The sequence below is a fragment of the Castor canadensis genome, chromosome 14 (assembly GCF_047511655.1).
Source record: "Castor canadensis chromosome 14, mCasCan1.hap1v2, whole genome shotgun sequence".
Taxonomy (NCBI): domain Eukaryota; kingdom Metazoa; phylum Chordata; class Mammalia; order Rodentia; family Castoridae; genus Castor; species Castor canadensis.
In genome coordinates, this window is record NC_133399.1 from 70,891,905 (window position 1) to 70,914,928 (window position 23,024).

Here is a 23,024-nt window from a genome sequence, read left to right on the forward strand (position 1 = left end):
TTTGGTTTCTCCCTTGGTAGATTATATCCTTATGTAGTTCCACCTTTGTGAAAGTCTGATGTGTACTGAATTCCCCAAATTTTTGCTTGTTTAGTACCTTACATTTTTGTATGTTTTGTATGTTTTATAAGGCAGGTGATGGTGGCTCATGCCTATAACCTAGCTTCTTAGGAAGCTAAGATCAGGAGGATCACCTTTCAAGGCTAGCCTAGGCAAATAGTTTGCTAAAGGGCATCTCAGCCATAGATGGGTGTGTTGGGCTGTGCCTGTCATCCCAGCAACAGCAGGAAGCTCCAAATACAAGGATCATTGTCCAGGCTGGCCTGCGCCTTGGAATGATAGCAAGGGCCTGTCAGTCTATCTAGGGATAGCATTAAATTAGAATATTTTCTCTCTAATGCAATGCCTTTTTTATAAAGTCTTATGCAAGAAGTTTTTTTTTTTTTTTTTTTTTTTGAGATTTTAGTGCTCTGGGAGCAGAACAGGTTGCAGTTAATAGGCAACTATGACACTTTTTAATAGTATATCATTTATATAGAATAGCCAAAGTTAATCTTTTGTTTTCCCCAGAAAAGTTGATTTGCTCCCCTGCCATTGGGAAGTAACTTGATAGCCTAAATCCTAAATTGGTGAAAAAAACATTGGCAGAAATTTAAAGGTCATTTAAAGTGTTGCCTCGTTTTCTTTTGTGTTGTATTTAGTTTTTCTTGGTTTTAGTAATTTAACCATTATGGATTTTATTGGTTAATTCATGTGACCTAAGAATAAACTTCCTGAAAAACTCAAGTCTAAAAACTGCAGGTTATTAATAGTTACTGCTTTTGTTTTTCCAGTTTTTTTGTAATAAAGCTTTCCTTCAGCTGTAGCACATATGTTGCCATGTTAATAGTGAAGAAAATTGTACACAGTTACTTCTTAAGCAGTGAATTATTTTGTGATATGATATACTGTTGTAATCACTTATACGTTACATTGACTCACATTGGTAGTAACCATCATGCCTAGATCCATGTCCCTAAGGGAGTAAGGACAAATGGCTATGTACAACTGGAAGTAGATTTTTCTCTCTGTTCTTAACAACTGGTGCAATTCTTTGTTTCTTGTTTTAAAATGGGTCACTTATTTATACAATAATAGATATCCAACACGAGGTGAAAGAGTTCAAAAGAAAGTGACAGAAGCTAATGTCTGTCTCTTATTAAAATTACTTCATGGTTTAATCCTTCAGAGAAAATATCATGGTTCTCATTTTAAATTTTGTCTCCTGACAGGAGTGGAAGGCATTCTATTATACTTACACCATTATGGTAAAAAATTAGCCACAAGTATTGTGCACATAAGTTTTTTTAAAACATGCTTTTACTTTACAGTAAAAATAAAACAGTAACCCTCAATACTAAGAGTACATTTCAACTATTTACATGACTTTTTATGACTGTCTCCACAGATTTCTGACTGTAATTAATATAAACATATTACCTTCTATCTGTTCACTTACTGTTATGATACATGTTTTACTAGGCACAGACTGTATATAACATTATAGTCTCCAAATTTTATTATACTAATAAACTCATTCCTATTTTGTTATTGATTTAAGTCACATAACTATAAATATTTTTTCAATTACTCTGATTATATTAAGAAAAATGTGATTAGTAAATTAACTGTTATAATCAGTTTAATCATTTTTGTATCTGTATGTGGTGCCTTACATTTTAGACATGATAGATTTATTTCATAACATACTTGAGTTCATGTAATTCTATACATTCACTAATCTAATTTTGTTATTACTGCCAGTTTCAAATATAAAATATTTCACAATACTGGGTGATTTTTTTTCTGATAGAATTAAGGGGTAACACATGCCATTAGATTCATTTAACATTTGATACATATTTAAGTTTTTTGACACTTAAATTGAAAATCATGATTTGCAAATTTATAAATTGCTTTGGGCATGTCATAGGAATTTGTAAATTGCCAGATTCTCTTTTGTTAAGGATATGGGATACATAAAGAGTCTATACATGAAACAGGCTGCTTAGCAGCTGGATGGAATGATCCATGTCTATAATTCCAGCAGTAGGGAGACTGGGGAGGAGCACTGAATATTCAAGGCAAGCTGTTCAAGTGGGCTGTGTAGGATGCCCCGTTTTCAAAAAGGGAAAAGAAAGAAAGAGAATAAAGGAGGAGTAGGTTACAACTGCCATCATTTACAGTTTAGTGTGTTGAAAGCATGGAAATACTGTAGAAATACAGCTAGTCAGTGTGTTCCTTTCTGAAATTACCTTCTAAATAATCTAATCTTTGTCTTTAACCATGTGCTCTAAATTCATTTTCAATAGTCTGCTGTAAGTTTCAGTTATGTTGTTCATATGTTGGCACTTTTAAAATATGTTTTTCAGTATTAAAATCTGTTAGCTACCAGAAATTATATATTAACTTATTTGGCCAAGTTTTTGCCATACATGGTATATGCCAAGTCAGGGAACTAAACTAGACATCTAAGGTTAATGGTCTTACAATATAGAAAGGTTTACTTTTGTTTAAATACTCCCCTATTAAGATATCCATTTCTATGTATATGGCAGAACACAGAACAGACACTGACACACACAAATATACACATATCCTTTTTACATAGGGAAAATTGCATAGATAAACAGTCAAAAAGCCAAATATGAATCTCTATGTATCTTCTTACTTGATATTTAGTAAGTAATTCTGGTTCCTTGAGCTTGAATCTTCTTTCCCTGAAGAGTGTGGTTGTTGATACGCCATCTGACATGCTATAAATAGACATGCTTGGTATAGAACCTGATGTGTTGGAAGTACTTCCTTTCTGTTGATTATTGAGCTTCATATTATGGTGCAAATGATAGTGCTACATTTAAAAAATAAAGTTTATTATAAATTTCTATTATAAATGTGGTTATTATCTCATGCTTTATCAGTAATTATATGTTCATGTTAGGTGGTAAGGGAAAATTTTAACTTAGGTAGGTTTTATTGTTTTTCTTATTTATAAACGCCATTTATGTAGCTAACATAGTTACTTGTACACCTAGTGTTTCCTTGTATTTTGCTAGTGTATACCAGTGAGATCATTCAGAAATGTTTAAGCCATCGGTAGTTCTGCCTAATGGTCTGCTGGTTTTAAAATAGAAAAGGTGCTTGAGGCAAGAGTAGAAACTATGTACTCTGCTCCTTATGGGTGGAAAGTAGAATAAAAGTATATAACCTATTAGAGTATAGGAATAGGTTAAGAAATGATTATTCCAGTAAGACTAGATGTCTTATATTTTCTTCCCTTACCAATAGCAACTGATTTCTACTTTAGATGTTTATAAATAGTGATACATATTTTGATCTAAAATTTATTCCTAGAAGTTTACATTTTATTTATGTTTTTAGAAATCAATATATTTTACTGATTTTTAAAATAAGCATGTTTGGTTTTCTTCGGTCTTTATATTATTGTTGAAGGTATAATTTGGCAATTTTTAGTTTTTTCAATTTTTAGTTTTTCTTTTTCTTTTCTCCTCCTCTTCCCCTTGCTCCCTCATGTGCCTGTCCTTCCCCCTTCCTCGCCTCTTTTCTCCATGATTCTGGGAATCAAAGCCAGGGTCTTTCTGCATGCTAAGTGTGTATACTACCTTTGAGCTAAATCCCCAGCCTCTATCTTTAAAATTTCTGATTTAAGGAGAGTTGGTCATCTACTTCAGTCACACCCTTTTCGGTATGTATGTCTGTACATGTAGCGGCTACAAAGATGATAAAAGATGATCTTAGTCTTGAAGTCACACAGGCAAATCATGATATAATGTGTTGGGTATTCTGATAGTGGTTTCTGCAGAGAAGAGGCTGACAGTCCCTAAGGGACTTTATGAAAGGATCTTTGAATGCAGGTTACTTGAATTAAGTCCTTTTTGCCAAGGACAGGTTCACATAGGAAATAGTAGTGGAGGAAAGGTAAAGTAGACATTTCCTCTCAATACCATATTCCAGCTGTGGTTATGTAAAAAAAGTGCCATGCTTTTGAGACTGATTAAAGCAGTAGTTTTCTTTTTTTTTATTATTTATTATTCATTTATTCACATGTGCATACATTGGTAGTTTTCAACTCTACTTCATGTTAGAATTTTCTTAGGAATATATTATGGAAAATCCTGAGCCTTAGCTTCTGTCAATCCTTTGTAAGAGAATGTGCTGGTATGATAGGTGGAGGATGAGAGAACAGCAGGCAATGAAACTGGTAAGACAGAGATTTGGGCCAGATAGTGATCTTGGCCTTAGGTGCCATGAAGCTTTTAGTCTCTCTGTCAGTCTCTACCTACTGAATGTTTTTACACAGGGAGGCTCTTGTTTTTATTCAGGCTTTTTGTTGTATTATGTTTTTATTTTCTGTTCCCCTACCTCTTTGTAATTTAAATTCATACATGTTTAAAGCAATATCTTTTTTTAAAATTTGGGAACTCAAATTACTATTAAAATTTGATTGCTAGTAAAAGCAGGAAATAAACATTGGTTCAATATTATTAACTAACCCAGACTCTGTAGTTCAGTTTCACTAGTTTTCCACTGATGTCCTTCTCCTGCTCCAGGATCCCATCAATCTAAGGTTCCCCATTTTATTTAGTTGTTCTGTGTCCTTAGCCTTCTCCACTCTGTAATAGTTCCTCAGACATTCCTTCCTTGTCTTTTATGAATTTGACACTTTTGAAGCATATTAGTCAGTTATTTTTGTAGTATTTTACTGGGTTTGGCTGTCTTATGTTTTCTCATGATTAGATTGAAATTACACTTTTTTTGGGAAGAATGGCACAAAAGTGATCTGTCCTCCTCAGGGGACCGTATTAGGAAGTATCTAATATTGATTAACCTTTTTAGTAGTGTTATTAAGACTGTTACTGTTTGGATAAAGTGGTGTTTACTGGGTTTCTGTATTACTGCAGTACTGTTTTTGACTTAACAGTTAATAAACATCTTGGGGAAGACATTAGGATATATGCACATATTCTCAAAATTTCACCTAAGTTTACAACACTTTGGTAGGTCTTAAGTTCTTTTCTGACAGTTATAAGTCTGTCACTCCTATATATTTACTTATTTGTCCAGCTGTAATCTACTCTTAAAATATCAGATGTGCTAACCCATACCCCTATAAGAAACAGTAACTTCTGTTAATAGTATTTGTGTATAGTTCTTTATTGATTTTTGGCTTTAAGAGTATTCAGTAAGATGCTGTTTTCCAAAGTTAGGTTTATGGACTCATAATATAGTCAAGTAAATTTGTTCAAGCTTGTTTTTCATTTTGGAACCAGCACTTAAAGCTGGGTTGACATTTGGAAAATAAATACAGTAAAATTTGTTTTGACTTGTACATGGTTTTGAACAAAAATCCATAGTTGTATCTCCACTCTCACAGTAATGAGACAGAATACTTCCATCATTCTAGATGCTGCCTTTGAAGAAAATGTCAAAGGTTGGTTTGATAATTATACCAAACTTACATAATTTCATAGGACAATTTTTATGGAGATGTTCTAGTCTGGTTTGAATAATCAAAGTAAGAGAGAAACTTGTTTAAATAATCAAGTAATTGGGATACAAAGTGAGATACAGAAAGAGATCTCACATTTTTAATGTCATGACATTTATTATTCATTACGGTGCCAGAACATGGATTTTTTTTTTCAGGTTCTAAAGAACTGAGATTTTCATGTAGTAAGTTATGACTTGTTAAAATAATTCACAAAATGGAATTAAATATATACTTTAAAAACATTGTTTTTCTTCCTTATTACTCTCTGGGCAGGATTGCTAGCAGTTCCTTTAAAAGACTGGGTTCTTGGGCTGTACAGTGGGTCAAGAGGTAGAGCACTTGCCTAGCAAGCAGGAGATCCTGAGTTCAAACCTCAGTACCACCAAAGGGGGAAAACAAAAAAAATGTGTTCTTCTAAGCTTTGGTTTACTCAGCAGTGACATAAACCCACTGACTGTGCATCATCCACCTGGGACCCCTTGAGGAGCTCATGCTGACTATAGTGCCATAAGAAATATCTTAGCAGCTGAACACCAATGGTGCACACCTGTAATCCTAGCCACTCTGGAGGCAAATCAAGAGGGTTACGTTTTCAAGGCATCCTGAAAATACTCATCACAAAAAAGGACTGGTGGAGTAGCTCAAGTAGTAGAGTGCCTCCCTCTAGAGTGAGTCCCTGAATTCAAAACCCAGTATTGAAAAAAAATCTCAGCTACTTGGGAGGCTGAGATGGGGATATCACGGTCTGGAGCCAGCCTGGGACAAAGTTCATTAAGACCCCCATCCCAATCAGTAACTGGGCGTGGTGATGCAAGAGTATTATCCCAGTTATGTGGAATGCTGAGATCCGGAGGATTGCAGATCAAGGATAGCCTAGGCAAAAAAGTTTGTGAGACCCCCATATCAACAGAAAAAGCTGGGAATAGTGTTATATGCTTGTCATCCCAGCGAAGGCAAGAAGTGTAAAGTGGGAGGATTGAGGTCCTGAATGACTGGGGCAAAAAGTGAATTCCTATGTCAGAAATAACTAGAGAAAAAAGAGTTGGGGGCATGGTATGGGTTAAGAGGTATAACACCTGCTAAGAAAGCACAAATCCCAGTACTACTGCCAAAAAGATAAAGAAATTCCTGTAATTTGGAATTCTCATTTCATCTAGCCCTTCATGAAATCATGGTTGACCACTTGATAACTTGTAACTCGAATTAAATTTTCCACTTGGAATAGGGTTAATCTGTGTTTCAGTAGATACATGTCAATGTAATGTTACTTTTTTTAACAAAGCGAAAAAGATTGTCATAGCAATTTAAAATAGTGTGGAGTTGAGGTGTGTGTGTGTGTGTGTGTGTGTGTGTGTGTGTGTGTGTGTGTGTGTTTAATGAGAATACTATACTAAAATGTACTAGGAACTCATAGGTAAGTAACTGCTTCTAAGACCAATTCCCTTCTACTCTCATTAGTGGATTAGCCACTTAATTTCTTTTAATTTTTTTTAACATTAAACCATTTTTATTTTTACTCAGGTTGCACATATTATAATATACAAGATCAAAATCTTCCTTTATTTTTATTCATTTATTCATATGTGCATACATTGTTTGGGCCATTTCTTCCCCCACCTCTCGCCCACTCCCCCCCGCCCTGCTTCCAGACAGAACCTGTTCTGCCCTTTTATCTCCTTTTGTTGAAGAGTAGACATAAGCAATAATAAGAAAGACATAGTGTTTTTGATAGTTGAGATAAGGATAACTGTGCAGAGAGATTCCTAGCATTGCTTCCATGCACAAGTGTATTACCATCCGAATTGATTCATCTCTACCTGACCACTTCACTACTTCCTGGTCACCTTCCAAAATTGACTCTGTCATTTTAAGTTTACTATATTAGCTTATCTTCAGTGGGGACATCAAACACTTTCAAGTTTTGGGTTTCCTACCTATCCCCATTCCTCCTGTATGTGCTCTCCCCTTAGCATGTGACCCAAGTCCAACAACATTGCTGCCTTTGCTCTAGATCTAAAGTCCGCAAATGAGGGAGAACATATGATTTTTGGTTTTCTGAGCCTTGCTAACCTCACTCAGGATGATGTTCTCCAGTTCCATCCATTTACTTGGGAATGATAAGATTTCATTCTTCTTCATGGCTGAGTAGAACTCCATTGTGTATAAATACTGTATTTTCTTAATCCATGCATAAGTAGTGGGACATCTTGGCTGTTTCCATAATTTGGCTATTGTGAATAGTGCTGCAATAAACATGGGTGTGCAGGTGCCTATGGAATAACCTAGGGGCATTCCTTTGGGTATATTCCCAGGAGTGGGATTGCTGGGTCATATGGCAGATCTATGTTTAGATATTAAGAAGCCTCCATATTGTTTTCCAGAGGGGTTGTACTAGCTTGCATTCCCACCAGCAGTGTATGAGGGTTCCTTTTTCCCCACATCCTCACCAACACCTGTTGTTGGTGGTGGTTTTGATGATAGCTATTCTAAGAGGGTGAGGTGGAATCTTAGTGTGGTTTTGATTTGCATTTCCTTTATGGCCAGAGATGGTGAGCATTTTTTCAAGTGTTTTTCGGCCATTTGAATTTCTTCTTTTGAGAAAGTTCTGTTAGTTCAATTGCCCATTTCTTTATTGGTTCATTGATTTTGGGAGAGTTTAGTTTTTTAAGTTTCCTGTATATTCTGGTTATCAGTCCTTTGATGTATAGCTGGCAAATATTTTCTCCCACTCTGTGTGTGGTCTCTTCAGTTTAGAGACCATTTCTTTTGTTGTACAGAAGGTTTTTAATTTATGTAGTCCCATTTGTCCATCCTTTCTCTTAGTTGCTGAGCTGCTGTGATTATATTGAGGAAGTCTTTGCCTATACATATTGCTTCCAGAGTATTCCCTACTCTTTCCTGTACTAGCTTCAGAGTTTTAGTCTGATATTAAGGACCTTGATCCATTTTGAGTTGATACTTGTACAGGGTGATAAACATGGATCTAGTTTCAGTTTTTTGCAGGCAGATAACCACTTTTCCCAGCAACATTTGTTGAAGAGGCAAATGTTTCCCCATTGTATGTTTTTGGCACCTTTGTAAAAAATAAGGTGGATATACCTGTGTGGATTCATATCCAGGTCCTCTGTTCTGTTCCACTGGTCTTCATGTCTGTTTTTGTTCTACTACCATGCTGTTTTTATTGCTATTGCTTTGTAATACAGTTTGAAGTTGGGTATTGTGATTCCTCTAACATTGTTCTTTTTGGTGAGTATTGCCTTGGCTATTTGTGGTCTCTTGTGTTTCCAAATGAACTTTAGGATAGATTTTTCAATCTCTGTGATGAATGTCACTGGGAGTTTGATGGAAATTGCATTAATCGTGTAGATTGCTTTTAGTAGTATATCCATTTTTACTATGTTGATTCTACTAATCCATGATCACTGGAGATCTTTCCATCTTCTATAGTCTTTCTTGATCTCTTTCTTCAGAGGTTTGTAGTTCTCCTTGTAGAGGTCATTCACATCCTTTGTTAAGTTTACTCCTAAGTATTTGATTTTTTTTGAGGCTATTGTGAATGGAATTGTTCGCATACAGTCTTTCTCAATTTGTTACTTGTTGGTGTGTAGAAAAGCTAATGATCTTTGTAAGCTGATTTTGCATATTTTCTGCCGTTCTTGTCCTTGAGTTCTAGTTTTAATGCATTGTGATCAAAAAGAATGCATGGGATTATTTGTAGTTTCTTACATTTGTTGAGGCTTGCTTTGTGCCCTAAGATAGGATCAATTTTGGAGAAAGTTCCATGCGCTGCTGAGAAGAATGTGTATTGTGCAGAAGTTGGATGAAATATTCTGTAAACATCAGCTATATCCATTTGATCTATAATGTGATACAGTTCTAGAATTTCCTTATTGATTTTTTTTGTTTGGATGACCTATCTATTGGTGATAGAGGCATATTAACGTCTCCCACTGCTACTGTTTTGTAAGTTGATTTTGCATATTTTCTGCCGTTCTTGTCCTTGAGTTCTAATTTTAATGCATTGTGATCAAAAAGAATGCATGGGTTATTTCTAGTTTCTTATATGTGTTGAGTCTATATATGCTTTTAGGTCCTTCAGAATATGTTTGATGAAATTGGGTACAGTGACATTGGGTGAATATGGGTTGATAATTGTTATTTCCTTCTGGTGTATTTCACCTTTTTTTAGTATGGTTTGTCCTTCTTTATCTCAATTGATCAGTGTAAGTTTGAAGTCTACTTTGTCTGAGATAAGTATTGCTTCTCCTGCCTGTTTTTTGGGGCCATTGGCTTGGTAAATCTTCTTCTAGCCTTTCACCCTAAGTCAGTGCTTGTCTCTGTCATTGAGGTGGGTTTCCTGTAAACAAAAGATTTTTGGATCTTCGTTTTTAATCCAGTTTGCCAAAAGGTGTCTTTTGATGGGGGAATTAAGTCCCTTAACATTCAGTGTTAGTATTGATAGGTTTATGGTGATTCCTGTCATTGTTGTTTTTGTTGTTTAAGGGTTTGATTGTGTGCAGCTGAATCAGTGTTGTTCTCTGATTCTCTGTCTTCTCCTGTGGTTTGGTACTGCCTGTCCTCTCACAGTTTTGTTTGCTTTCATTTGCTGTGTGCATAATTCCTTGAAGAATCTTTTGTAGTGGTGGCTTTGTGGTCACATACTGTTTTAGTTTCTGCTTATCATGGAAGACTTTTATTGCTCCATCTATTTTGAATGATAGTTTTTCTGGGTAGAGTATTCCGGGGTTGAAGTTGTTTTCATTCAGTGCCCAGAATACCTCACTTCATGCCCTTCTTGCTTTTAAGGTTTCCATTGAGAACTCTGTGATTTTGATGGATTTATCTTTGTATGTTATTTGTTTTCTCTCTCTTACAGACTTCAATATTCTTTCTCTATTCTCTGTGCTTGTTGTTTTAATGATAATATGTCATGTGGTAGTTCTAGTTTGGTGATGTCTATTTGTTGTCCTGGAGGCTTCCTGTATCTGAATGGGCATAGCTTTCTCTAGATTTGGGAAATTTTCTGTTATGATATCATTGAATATATTATGAATCCCTTTTGCTTGTACCTCTTCTCCTTCTTCAGTGTCCATGACTGTCAGGTTTGGTCTTTCAATGGAGTTGGTACATTCTTGCATATTCCTTTCATAGGTCTTCATCTTTTTGACAAATAGCTCTTCAATTTTTCATTTTATCTTTAAGTTCCGAGATTCTGTCTTCTGCTTGTTCTAGTCTGCTGGAGTGGCCTTCCATTGTGTTTTGTATTTCTGTTTCATTCTTTTTTGTGAAATTTTCCATATCATGGATCACTTCCTCTTTAATATTGTCTATTTTCATCAAATTCATTTATCTCTCTATTTATAGTGTTCTCCGTTTTACTTTGGTGTTTATTTATGGCTCCTGTGAGTTCATTTATTTGTCTCTGTGTCTTGTAATTTTAATTTTAGTGTCTTGGAGTGCCTCTGTTATGCTTTTGTTGACCATATCTAGTAACATCTCCATGAAATGCTCAGTTATTACTTGCAGAATTTCTTCTTTCAGAGGGTTCTTTTGGGCTTTGTTGGGTTCCTTGGTGTCGTTTATCTTTGTTTTATTGGCGTCTGGAACTGGGAATCTATTTTCTTCAATTCTCTCTGAATCCTGTATTAAATTATTTTTGGGGGGAGAATGGTTTCCATCCCTTTTTTGTCTTCCCATTGCTCCACTTGGTACTGTGCAACTACGTTTTTGATAGGCAATTGGTGATTTCAGTTACCTGTTTTCTTTTGTTTTGTTAGATTTTGTTTTGTGGGTATATTGTATTTTTAGCTTAGTGTAGGTATTCTATTTCTGTCACTGGTTTGTGTGTAATTTAACTTGTATTAACTAACAGTAGTAAAACTCACAAAACAAAACAAGCAAATGAACATGGAGAGATGAACAAAGAAACACAAACAAGAGACAAAACAAACAAACACACAAAAAAACACTTCAGGTTCAGGAACAATAGAATTTCAGTCTTAGTAGTTCTGGTGTCACTCCTTCAGCTTCCAGTCCTGGTGTTGGTATTTAAGCAGAAGCTCTGTCTTAGTCTCGCCAGGTGATTGGGGAGTCTCAGCAGGTTTTTGTTTTTTGTTTTTGTTTTTTTTGTCTTTCAGTGGCAGCTGCTTAGTCGCTCCTCCCTCAGTGAGGTGTGGCTTGTCATCAGGTTCTGGAGATCAGCTCTGTAGCCCACAAGCCATCTTGCTTTGGCATTTGGTTTTTGCTGTGTTAACTTACTAGCAGCTTGTTTCTTTGCTTTGTGCCCTTTTTCTGGGACAAGGTCAGTGTTCCTTCAGCTGTCTAAATGCTGTTAGCATGCTGTGATGGTTTGCTGATTGTTTTTCAATTTTGCAGTGTTGTTTGACTTTGGATATTGCTCATTAGCTCAGGAGATGAGCTTTGTGGACCACGACCTGCTCTTTTTCAGGCAGTGGCTTGTCACTCGCCTCCTGCTGGCCCTTCTGCCTTTCCAGCCTTTGTTTACTGAATGTTTCCACAAAGATCAGCTTCTTTCTCTTCCCCCTCCTCCAATTCACTTACAGTACCCTGTCCACTCTGGGGTGTGTTAGTTTTCAGTTCCTTGTTTGTTCAGTTTTTTTTTTTTTTGGCATAGTGGGGGGCTATTCTAGTTTATCCCATGGGATGCTTGTTCTCATCTGTTGGTCTGCCAAATGTCTCCCAAGCAGGTTTGGAGCCGGTGTCTAGTGGTGCGGGAGCCCTCCTGTTTTCTCGGTTTAATGTGGTGTGGAAAAGCTATTTTTGGGCTAGGGGTTCAGGGTGTTGAAGTTTTGATTCTTCTTGGTGCTTTTTTTCTGCCAAATGTGGCTTCAGCATCTTAGCAAGATTTTTGATTTACGGAGCTAACGCTGTCGGCTTCTGCACCCTAGTTGCCTTCTTGGCTCGTCTGCCTCCACTTATTTACTAATCTGGCAATTCTGCCCTTGCATAGAGGGTCATGATTTCTAAATAATTAAAATATAAATATTTTATTTATGTAGAATGTATCATTTGAAAATTTTTCCCGGATCAAAAGAATTTGTAGATACTAAATTGGCCTGCTGAGTGTTACAGTAAAGAATTGAAGACTGTCACATAAATCCTATTAAATATTTTATGTAAGGCAAACACTCGTAAATTATGTTTTAACATGGAAAATGTTATCACTTTGCTTCTCAGAATTAAAATTAAGAATTATAAAAGCCATTATATATAGGTTTCAATTGTTTTGGATATATTGATAAGGCCCAGCAATTCTTAAATAAGTTTTATTTTCAATTGAGTAAGAGTGTAATTTCACTTATGAAATATATTCAAGTAATTATTCTGTTTTGTAGTTAAGATTAATTTCAGTTCTTCCCTTTTTTGTTAGAGCAAATTTATGTTAGTTTTTAAGCTAATAATTATCCCAGTAATTAACTGTAACTTTTTTTTCATATAGTTAGCATACCAAATGTGTACTTATCTGAATGTTCCCTCTCTGCCAAATTACAAGTTCAAGAGTTCTACACTTGGTCCAGGTTAGTCTTCCTCTTTTCTTTAATTCCAGTTTTTTTGGTTGTCTTTTTCCTTTGCTTAGGTGGGTGCATAGCACCTGAACAAGTCTTTTTCCCTAAAACAGGATTAGAGATACCTGTCTTGACCTCTTTCTAGTTTTTATTTACATGCACCATTCAAACCACTTTCCCAGCTTCTGACATATGCTTTGTTTTGCAAGGGCAGAGAATTTCTTTTTGTTACAGAAATACAACCCTGTAGAGTACTTTCTCCTCAAATTCTTTGAGGTAGAAATGAATGACCTAAAGGTAAGTGTCTATATAGAAGCTAGAGTGCTATCTCCTCCCCTCTACCCTTCTGGAAGAGAATATTACTAGTACCCTAGCTCCACATGTGGTATATCTCAGTCACTGAATCTCTCTTTTGTCCCATTGTCTCTTCCAGATTAGCCACCATTCTGTATTTCATCGCAGTAGATTAATTTCTCTTTTTGACCTTAATACAATAGAATATTCAGCACCTTTATGCAGTTCCAGCTTTGTATTTGTGAGAGTTCTCTCTGTTCTTCCTTGTAAATGATTAAAGAGAAATTTAGTCAAGTAGAGTCTCCTAATTTAGCCTTTGCTAGTGATGGTGGTAGTGAGATCACAGTTGTTTCTTCTTTGTGTTTTGGATGGCATAGAGACGTTATTTTATCTTAACAGACTATCCTTTTCCTTGTCTTTTGGGTACGGAATAGAATAAGTGTGCCTTTAGACATTTTTTGTTTGTAGCCACTGGCATTCCTATATTATCAGCTTCTTCAGCAACCAGTTTGGGAAATAGGAGGTGAAAACAAACCGAAGGAGCTCATTGTTGTGTCATTCTTCAGGTCCCAAGATCCACAGCCAGTCTACTTCCTTTCCACCATTTATAGACTTTTTGTTTTGCTTTTTTTACATAAAGAACAGGATATTTAGCTGTGTTTAGTGGAAGGACCAGGAAAATGTATGTATAGTTCATCTTTCTAGAAACAGAAATCTGATTATTAATAAGTAAAATTACTTTTGGTGTATTTTTTATGAACTTTTGCAATCATTAGGAAAAATGAAATGTTTTATGTGTATCTGTTCAGTTAAAGAATATATGGAAAAAATGGACTTTTAAGAAGAACTTATTTGGAGTAAAAATAGTCTCAGGGTAATTCTGTATATATGAAATCTAAAGAATTTTAACTCATTGTAAATTTGAATTCCTGTATCTAATTTCAGAATCTTTTGGCGGAAAAAGTAGAACAGCTGATGGAATGGAGTTCCAGGCGCTCAATCTTCAGAATGAATGGTGATAAATTCCGAAAATTTGTAAAGGCACCCCCTCGAAACTATTCTATGATTGTTATGTTCACTGCTCTACAGCCTCAGCGGCAGTGTTCTGTTTGCAGGTAATGAATGTATTTAAATAAATATTTTAAAGTATTATCTCTGGCTTGCATATGTAAGGTAAATATGAAAAGTTAATTCAATCTCTAATATTTTCTTTCTCACTAATTCAGTTTTGTTTTCTCTGTCACCTATTTATTAATATATATATATGATCATATGTTTTTCTGTATATACATTTAACTGTAAGTCTAGCTTCCACATACGAGAGAAAACATGCAGCCTTTGATTTTTTGAACTTGGCTTACTTCGCTTTGCATGAAGGTCTCCAGTGCCATCTGTTTACCTGCAAACAACATATTTTCCTTCTTCTTTATGGCTGAATAAAAATCCATTGTGTATATGTACCATATTTTCTTAATCCATTCATCAGTCTTGGGGCATCTGGGCTGCTTCCAAAAGCTTAAGTTAATTGTATTTAAACTTTATGCATCCTGAGCATTTGTGGCTTTTCCTTAATGGTGTCTAATTGGAATCATATACTTGTGGATACCAAGGATCTACTATACAAATTTGGACAAGGACAAATACAATACATACGCAACAAATACTTTTTAATTAAACTTTTTATTTTGAGATAATGATAAGTTCACATGTAGAAACTGTAAGAAATGGTTTAGAGAGATCCTGTGTGTTAGTCACTTTTCCATCACTATGACAAAATGTCTGAGAAAATCAACTTAAGGGAACAAAGATTTATTTTGGCTCACAGTTTCAGAGGTTTTAGTCCGTGGTCACTTGGCTTTCTATTTCTAGGCCCGTAGTGCATTGTGGTAGAGGGGGTGTTGAGCAAAGGGGGTAATGAAGCCAAGCTGCTCACCTCATGGCAACCAGGAAGCGGAGATAGCAAGGGAGCAGGTATAAGATAAATTCCTCAAAGTCATGTCTCTAGTGACCCACTTCCTCCAGTTAGGCTCCTAATTGGCCATTTCGTTATGAATTTATCATTGGGTTAGTCCATCAATGAACTTAGAGACCTCATGATCCAATCACCTCTGATGCTACAAGCTCATTGTTAAAGAGTTTTTGGGGACGTTTATGTCCAAGGTATAACATCCTGTGTGTCATTTCCCCAGTTTCCTCCATTGATTACATTTTGCAAAGCTATGATGCATTATCCAAAGCAAGTATTGGCATTGACTAGTCAAGATCACAGCTATAGTATCACCATGAGAATACTTCTTATCCTTTCGGGCCACATCTACCCCATGTTGTACTTCTTGCCTGAAATTTAATTTCTAGCTCATCTATTTTTCCATTTCTATAGTTTTGTTATTTCAAGAATGTTACTGAAGTGGAATCATACATTGTATGTATGACCTTTTGAGTTTGGAGTGTTTTTACTTACCATAACTCCCTCAAAATCCAAGTTGTTAAATTTATAGACAATTCATTCTTTTTGTTATGAAATAGTATTCATGGCATGGCTATTCTTCAGTTTATTTAAACATCTTTCAATTTAAGCTCACTGGGGTTGTTTCTAGTTTTGGACTGCTACATGTTGGATGTCCTTAATCTGAAAATTTGAAATTCAAAATGCTCTAAAGTCTGAAACTATGCACTGACATGATGCCTGCCACGTTGGAAAATTGCACATCCGACCCCATGTTCCAGGAGACAGTCAAAATGCAAGCACACTAAAAATTGCACAGAATTTTTACCTTTGAGCTATGTGTAAAAGGTGTATATAAAACATAAATGAATTTCATACATAGACTTAAGTTTCATCCCTAAGATCTCATATATATGTGACTTCTCCAAAATCCAAAATACTTCTATCCCCAAATATTTGGATAATGAATATTCAACCCGTACAAATAAAACAACTTATAAACATTCTCTTAGTGGCTAATGGTGTTGAGCATCTTTTCATGTGCTTACTTGTCATTTATATATCCTTTTTGATCACGTATCTGTTGATGTCTTTTGCCCATTTCTAATTGGATTTTCCCCCAAATACTGAGACTTCTTAGTATATTTAGAATACTAATCCTTTGTATTATCTTGGTAAATCTAGTGTACAGAGTAGTATAGAGAAAGGTAAGAAGCAAATTAATAACTCATAGCATTTTCTTTGAAGAACAGTGGGAATGGATAACTGGATATCATGTGGCATTGAAGATCTTTTTGAAACTTGAATACATGACTTCTTAATGAAGAATTTGCATAAGTAAATGATTGTATTCCTCTTTACTGAATAATTATGGATCAACCACCACCCTCTGTGTCTGTAATTTTGGATTGCTTTATATTACTGTTGTAATCTTATAATTTTTGAAAGTTTCATAGCTATTATTTAAAAACTTTGTGCTTTCCTTTGTAAGACTTCTCTGCGTTTTTCTTTTTTATTACCATATTATAGTTGTACAGGGGGATATATTGTGTCATGTGCATATATGCTTACAATAGATCTTAATTAGATTTACCCACTCCATCATTCTCCCTCCTCTCCCCTCCCCGCTTCTTAGAACAATTTTAACAGGTTTTATTCTTCTGTTTTCATATATGAATATAAATAACATCTACCATATTTGCACAACTTCACCCTTATGCCCTCTTCCCTCCCACTGATACCTATTCCCATACAGGACCTGTTTTTCCTTCCTTCCTGTCATTCATTTTTTAACAAATGCTTTTATTACAGTATATGGTAGTTATACAGGGGGTTTCACTGTGATATTTCCTTATGTACATGTTTTATACCCTGAATTGGTTCATTTCTTCCATTATTTTCCCTCCTACCCCATTCTCTTTCTTAAGGTAACTTCAGTACATTTCAGCATTACATTTCATACTTATATAGAAAGTACATCAATCATATCCATTCCTTTTACCCTTTTCTTTTACTCTTCCCCACCACATGTTAGTGTGTTCCCCCTTAACATGACCTATTTTAAATTCCTGTCCTTCATTGTTTCGATGTCTATTTTTCAACTGGGATTTTGCCTTGGTATTTTACCTGTAAATATATTGTACTTAAATCTGTCTAATCTCCACTACTCTTCTTCACCCTTTTCCCTCTACCCTGTATTGTTCAACAGTTTTCACTGTGTTTCCTTGTGACTTTTTCCTACACAGATGTGATATACTTCATTATTACTCCCTTTCTATCATTCTTTTCTTCTTTTCCTCCACCCTTTGTCTCCTCTAGTAGTCCCACTTTTGGAAACATGTTCTGTATATATTTATATACATACATGATAAGCTTTTATTTGTGTTTGATCTATTTTCCACATATGGGAGAAAACATGCAGCCTATGACTTTCTGAACCTAGCTAACTTCACTTAAGATGATGTTTTCCATTCCATCCATTTACCTGAGAACCACAAAATTTCATCTTCTTTGTGTCTGAATACAGTTCCATTGTATATAATTTTTTAATCCATTCATCAGTTGTAGGGCATCTGACCTGTTTCTGTAGATTAACTATTGTGAATAATGCTTCAATAGACATGGGTGTGCAAGTGTCTTTATTGTAAGCTTACTTACATTCCTTTGGCTATATGGCTAGGGGTGGTATTGCTGGATTATATGGTAGTTCTATTTTTAATTTTTTGAGGAACCTCTATACTGTTTTTCCACAGTCCGTATACTAATTTATATTCCCACCAACAGTGTATGAGGGTTCCCTTTCCCCACATTCTCACCAACATGTATTGTTGTTTGTGTTCTTGATGGTAGTCATTCTTACAGGAGAGTGGTGGAATCTTAATATGGTTTTGATTTACATTTCCTTTATGGGTAGGAATATTAAGCATCTCTTCATGTGTGTTTTTACCCATTTGTACTTTGTCCTTTGAAAAGTTCTGTTCAGTTCATTTGCCCATTTCTTCATTAGACAATTTGTTTTTTAGGAGTTTTTTTTTTTGACCTCGCTCTCTATTCTGGTTATCAATTCCTTGTCAGATACATAGCTGGCAAAGATTTTCTCCCATTCTGTGCCTGCCTCTACAATCTGGTGGCCATTTCTTTTGCTGGGGAAAAGCTATTTAGTTTCATTTAGTCACATTTGTCAGTCCTTTCTTAGGTGCTGAAGTTTTAGAGTTCTTTTTAGGAAGTTATTGCTTATATATATTCCAATGTATTCCCTACTTTTTTCTGTACTAGTTTCAAAGTTTCAAGCCTTACGTTAAGGTCTTTGATTCACTTTGAAATGATATTTGTGCAGAGTGAAAAACATGAGTCTAGTTTCAGTTTTCTACATGCAGATACTTAGTTTTCCCAGCAAAATTTGTTGAAAAGGTTGTCTTTTCTCCATTGTATGTTTTTGGTTGAGTTTGTCAAAAATCAGGTGGGCATACCTGCCTGGATTTATGTCTGGGCCTTCTATTTTGTTCCATTGGTTTTCATGTCTGTTTTTCTTTTTTTTCCTGGTGCAGTTTTTGGGATCTTTTAGGTATATTATGTCATTTGCAAATAGGGATAACTTGAGTTCTTCCTTTTTCGACTGAATATCTTTTATTTCTTCTTCCTATCTTACTGCTCTTGCTAGGAATTCCAAAACTATGTTGAATGAAAGTGGAGAGATTGGACACCCTTGTCTCGTTTCTGACTTTAGAGGAAATGGATTCATTTTTTTCCCATTTAGTATGATGTTGGCTATACAGTTGTCATATATAACATTTAATATGTGGAGGTACATTCCTTCTATTTTTGTTTCATCATGGCTTTCATCAAGAAAGGTTGTTGAATTGTGTCAAAGGCTTCATCTGCATCTGTTGAGATGATCATGTGATTTTTGTCCTTGCTTCTGTTTATATGTTTTATTACATTTGTGGATTTTTATATGGTGAATCAGAATTAAACCAAGTTAATCATGGTGTATAATCTTTTTGATATGTTGTTGAATTCAGATTGCCAGTATTTTATTGAGGATTTTTACATCTAAGTTCATTACAGAGATTGGCCTGTAATTCTCGTTTTTTTGTGTTTCCTTGTCTGGTTTTTGGATGAGTGTAATACTGGCTTCATACCATGAGTGTGGTAGTGTTTCTTCCTTTTCTGTTTCATAGACAATTTAGTTTATTAGGTTAAAAACTTTATTCTGTATGGATGCAATCAGATGCTTGCAAGTTGAGCTGGACTCTGTGTTATCCTCCAGTACTGAAAGCATCAAGAGCACCTGAGTAGATTGTACATACCTCTCTCTGATATCAGCAGGCATAGGCAGCAGTTTTGTGGAAGTGGTTCTCATTCCCTTTCTCAGAAGTCCAGGTCTTCCCAGGTATTTACAGGGCTTGGCTCATAAACCTGTGTGTTGACTTTTAGCACATGAGATGGTCTTTTGTGGATTGGAGGGTATGGCTATTCTAGTCCAAAAGGGAAGAAAAACAAAAAAAATAACCCCACAATACTGCTCCTGGTAGCACAGCTATGCCCACATGCCTGGGGCTGGTTCATACTTCAAAAGGCTTATTTTAAGGTTGGTCATTGTAGATACCGTCTACCTGTGAATTGGCAATCTTTTATTTAACAAAGTAGCCAGACCACCAGCTCTTTTACAGTCATGAACCTCAGGTTATCTTTCAGGCTCATGGGAGCTCAGTGTTCTAGGGTTTATCAGTAATCTGCCATCTTTTCTTTTTTCTTTTTTTCATGCTTTTTTTCATTTCTTTTCTTTATTGCATTGTCTTTTCAGTTTTTTTTGGCCCTTTTAAATTGTTGTAATGTAGATAAATTGTGACATTTACAAAACTTCTTACAATATATCATAGTTGAATTCATTCCCTTACCCCATTTCTGGGATAGTTTCCACAATGCTTTTTTCTTGAAGAAAAAGTGAAATTTTCTTATCTAATTAACTCGTACTTAATTTCTCCAGTTGCTTTTCCTTGCTGAAATGCTGGTGAGCGAGGCTTTACTTTTCTTAAAAGTCCTTTTAGCATTTCATTCTGCTCTTCCTTCACACAGTCAGTTTATTCACAAATTTCAGAATTCAATTCTCACCTCCCTCAGTGCTAACATCAAACTCCTTGGCCAAATAAAGTTGTTAATTATGACTACTCAATACAGTTCTCACCTCCTTTAAGTGTTAACTCCAAACTTCCTTTATCAAATTATACTGTAGGGAATATTCCTCTTAATTGCTACAATTTTTAGATTTATTCTCTTACAGTTAGTTATTGCCTCTAGAATTTATTGCAAATTCTAATAATAAGGTGTCCTGTTTTAAAGTTGTTACTATGGATCAATAGATTTAAGGTAAAAAATTCAGTTGAAGGAAAATTAAAAACTTTGGTTTTTGACTTGTTAAGTCAGGATATATGTATAAATAAAATTTTGATGATGTGATAAGATTAATACACTATTGGACTTAAAAATAGTAAATTAGGTATTTCAAATAATCCACATATCAAATGTTAACTGACTATATATTTACATATGCATCTGTACATACTCATGTAATATTCATTACACTGAAAGGTAATGTTATAGAGGTCAATATTATAGCTGAGAGGATACATAATTTATCAGAAGTTGTATGGTAATACCTGTTAGGCTTGGGATTTGTGACTCCAGAGCTATTAGAGTTTAGTGGTTTCCTTAAGTGCATGTATTTATCATTGTCCTTGCCCTGTGAACTGTAGTTCACAGTATAAGATTCTGTAGTAAGTATCTTGCCTTTGTGTCCCCACTAAGATTACTAGTGTTTTAGGGCAGGGACCCATCAACCAGTATTTCCTAAACTCAAAAGATCATGAAAGTTTTGATTCAAGGCAGCATCACTAGTGAGTTGAGGATTGCTAACTAATAATGTGCAAAAAGTGGTCATCAGATTGTTTCATTACAGTGAGGTCACAGCTCATAGGATTGAATTCTGAAGTTAGTAGGTCAGGTGAAAACCATATATAGAAAAAGTCCTCTACATAACTGAAAATACTTGTAAGTACATTACTTTTAATTAGTTTTGGAACTATTAGACCTTTTATTCCTTTATTCCTTAGATAATATTTCTCTATGATCCTTAAGTTTTAAGTTTCTCTCATTTGCTTGGCTACTTAAGTTAACACAGTATTTTGCTTTCTTGTCAAAGACTGGGAAACTCTCATGTCATTCACACATTTTTCCCCCATGGTTTCAGTGATAGACAAGAAGTATTTCAGCTTTAGTGAATATGTGACCAGTTTAATAGAAATGATGGTAGCGTTTTTGCTAAATTCTCAAATTTAGTTTTCTTAATGTTGAAGACACATGATATAATTTTACAATACTGGCATTCTTCCTGGGTATGTCTTTGTCACTATTTTCAATGAATTTGATCTGTATGACATTGTAACATTCCCTGAGCTGTTTTCTATATGCTTTCTATTGAAGTATTGCTTTAGTTTGGAATGTGGGACAAGTGGTATAGCACTTGCTTACCAAGCAGGAAGCCCTGAGTTCAAACTTGGTACCACCAAAACACAAACAAAAAGTCTTGCTTGAATATCATTCCTTATCCCCTTTGTAATTTCAAATCCACAGAAAATTGAGACAGTAGTATAGTGGACACCAGTGTCCACTTGTGACCAAGATTCACTAATTACTAGAATTTTACCACCTTTGATTTTTCTCTTTTAAGAATAGGTCAAATATCTTCAGTTAGATATCAGCAAAGGTGCCCATATGTTATAGATGTCACGGAATACCACCCCTAAATGCTTCAGTAGAACATTTTAAAGAAAAAAATGTTAGATTTTGGTATTTATTCAGACAAAAGTGTTGAGGAAGTCATTTTTTATACTTATCATATCTAGAGGCATGTAATTTCAGGTTATTCCGATTCCAAGTGAAATTGATCATTTGAATTAATGTGATGGTTAATATATCTGTTTGTTGTACAGTGCATTTTTCCCTTGTAATAAGTATTTGGAGGAAGTAAGTGGGTTTGGGGCAGGGACAATAGTTTGTTATCATGTTATCAAGAAATATCTTATTTCTTGGTAATGTTTTTACCCAGTGGTTAGAGAATACATGAATAATCTTTTCTTGAAGTTGATATTACATTGGTGACTGAAATGGTGAGTTTTAAATTCTGTTACTCTTTTTACATTAATTAGAGCTTTTTGTAACTCATTTCTCTTTTATTTTGAGTTATCTCAACTCAAGGATTCATTTTTATTCACTAATCTATTACTGTGATTATTATTCTTGATGTTCATGTTGTCATAAATTTAATCATTGGTCTGCTTTCTGGTACAAGATATTCTAAGCTTACTTTGTACTATCTTTGTGATGGAACTTCAATCAGCATATTTTTCAGTGAGAGTCATACTCATTATTGTTGGGGTACCTTAATTTCTTTCTGGACTTTGTAGTGAATAAAACTAGTTGTGTGTGTCTGTGTATTTGTGTAAACTTATGTAAAAATTATGATTTTGGTTAGCTGCCTACTATTTTAGACACTTTCCTCCTCCTTCTGCATTCCATGTTTTTATTGTCTATCTTCTAAAACAAAGGCCTGAATTCTTGCAACATTAGTGTATTTGTTTTGTCTTAAATGTGCAAAGATATCTTCAAAATTTCAACACCAGTGTGACCTCTGACAATAGTCCTAGTA

At 35.0% G+C, this 23,024-nt stretch overlaps 1 protein-coding gene across 4 annotated transcripts in view; it reads left to right on the forward strand.

The window, feature by feature from the left end:
* The window catches only part of Tusc3 (tumor suppressor candidate 3), a 196,838-nt gene that overhangs the window by 46,709 nt on the left and 127,105 nt on the right, over positions 1-23,024 (forward strand). For all 4 annotated transcript variants that reach the window (XM_074054731.1, XM_020167490.2, XM_074054732.1 and 1 more), the window contains exon 2: positions 14,317-14,486. In XM_074054731.1, the coding sequence (XP_073910832.1) occupies positions 14,317-14,486 (170 nt within the window). The remainder of the gene's footprint in view (positions 1-14,316; positions 14,487-23,024) is intronic.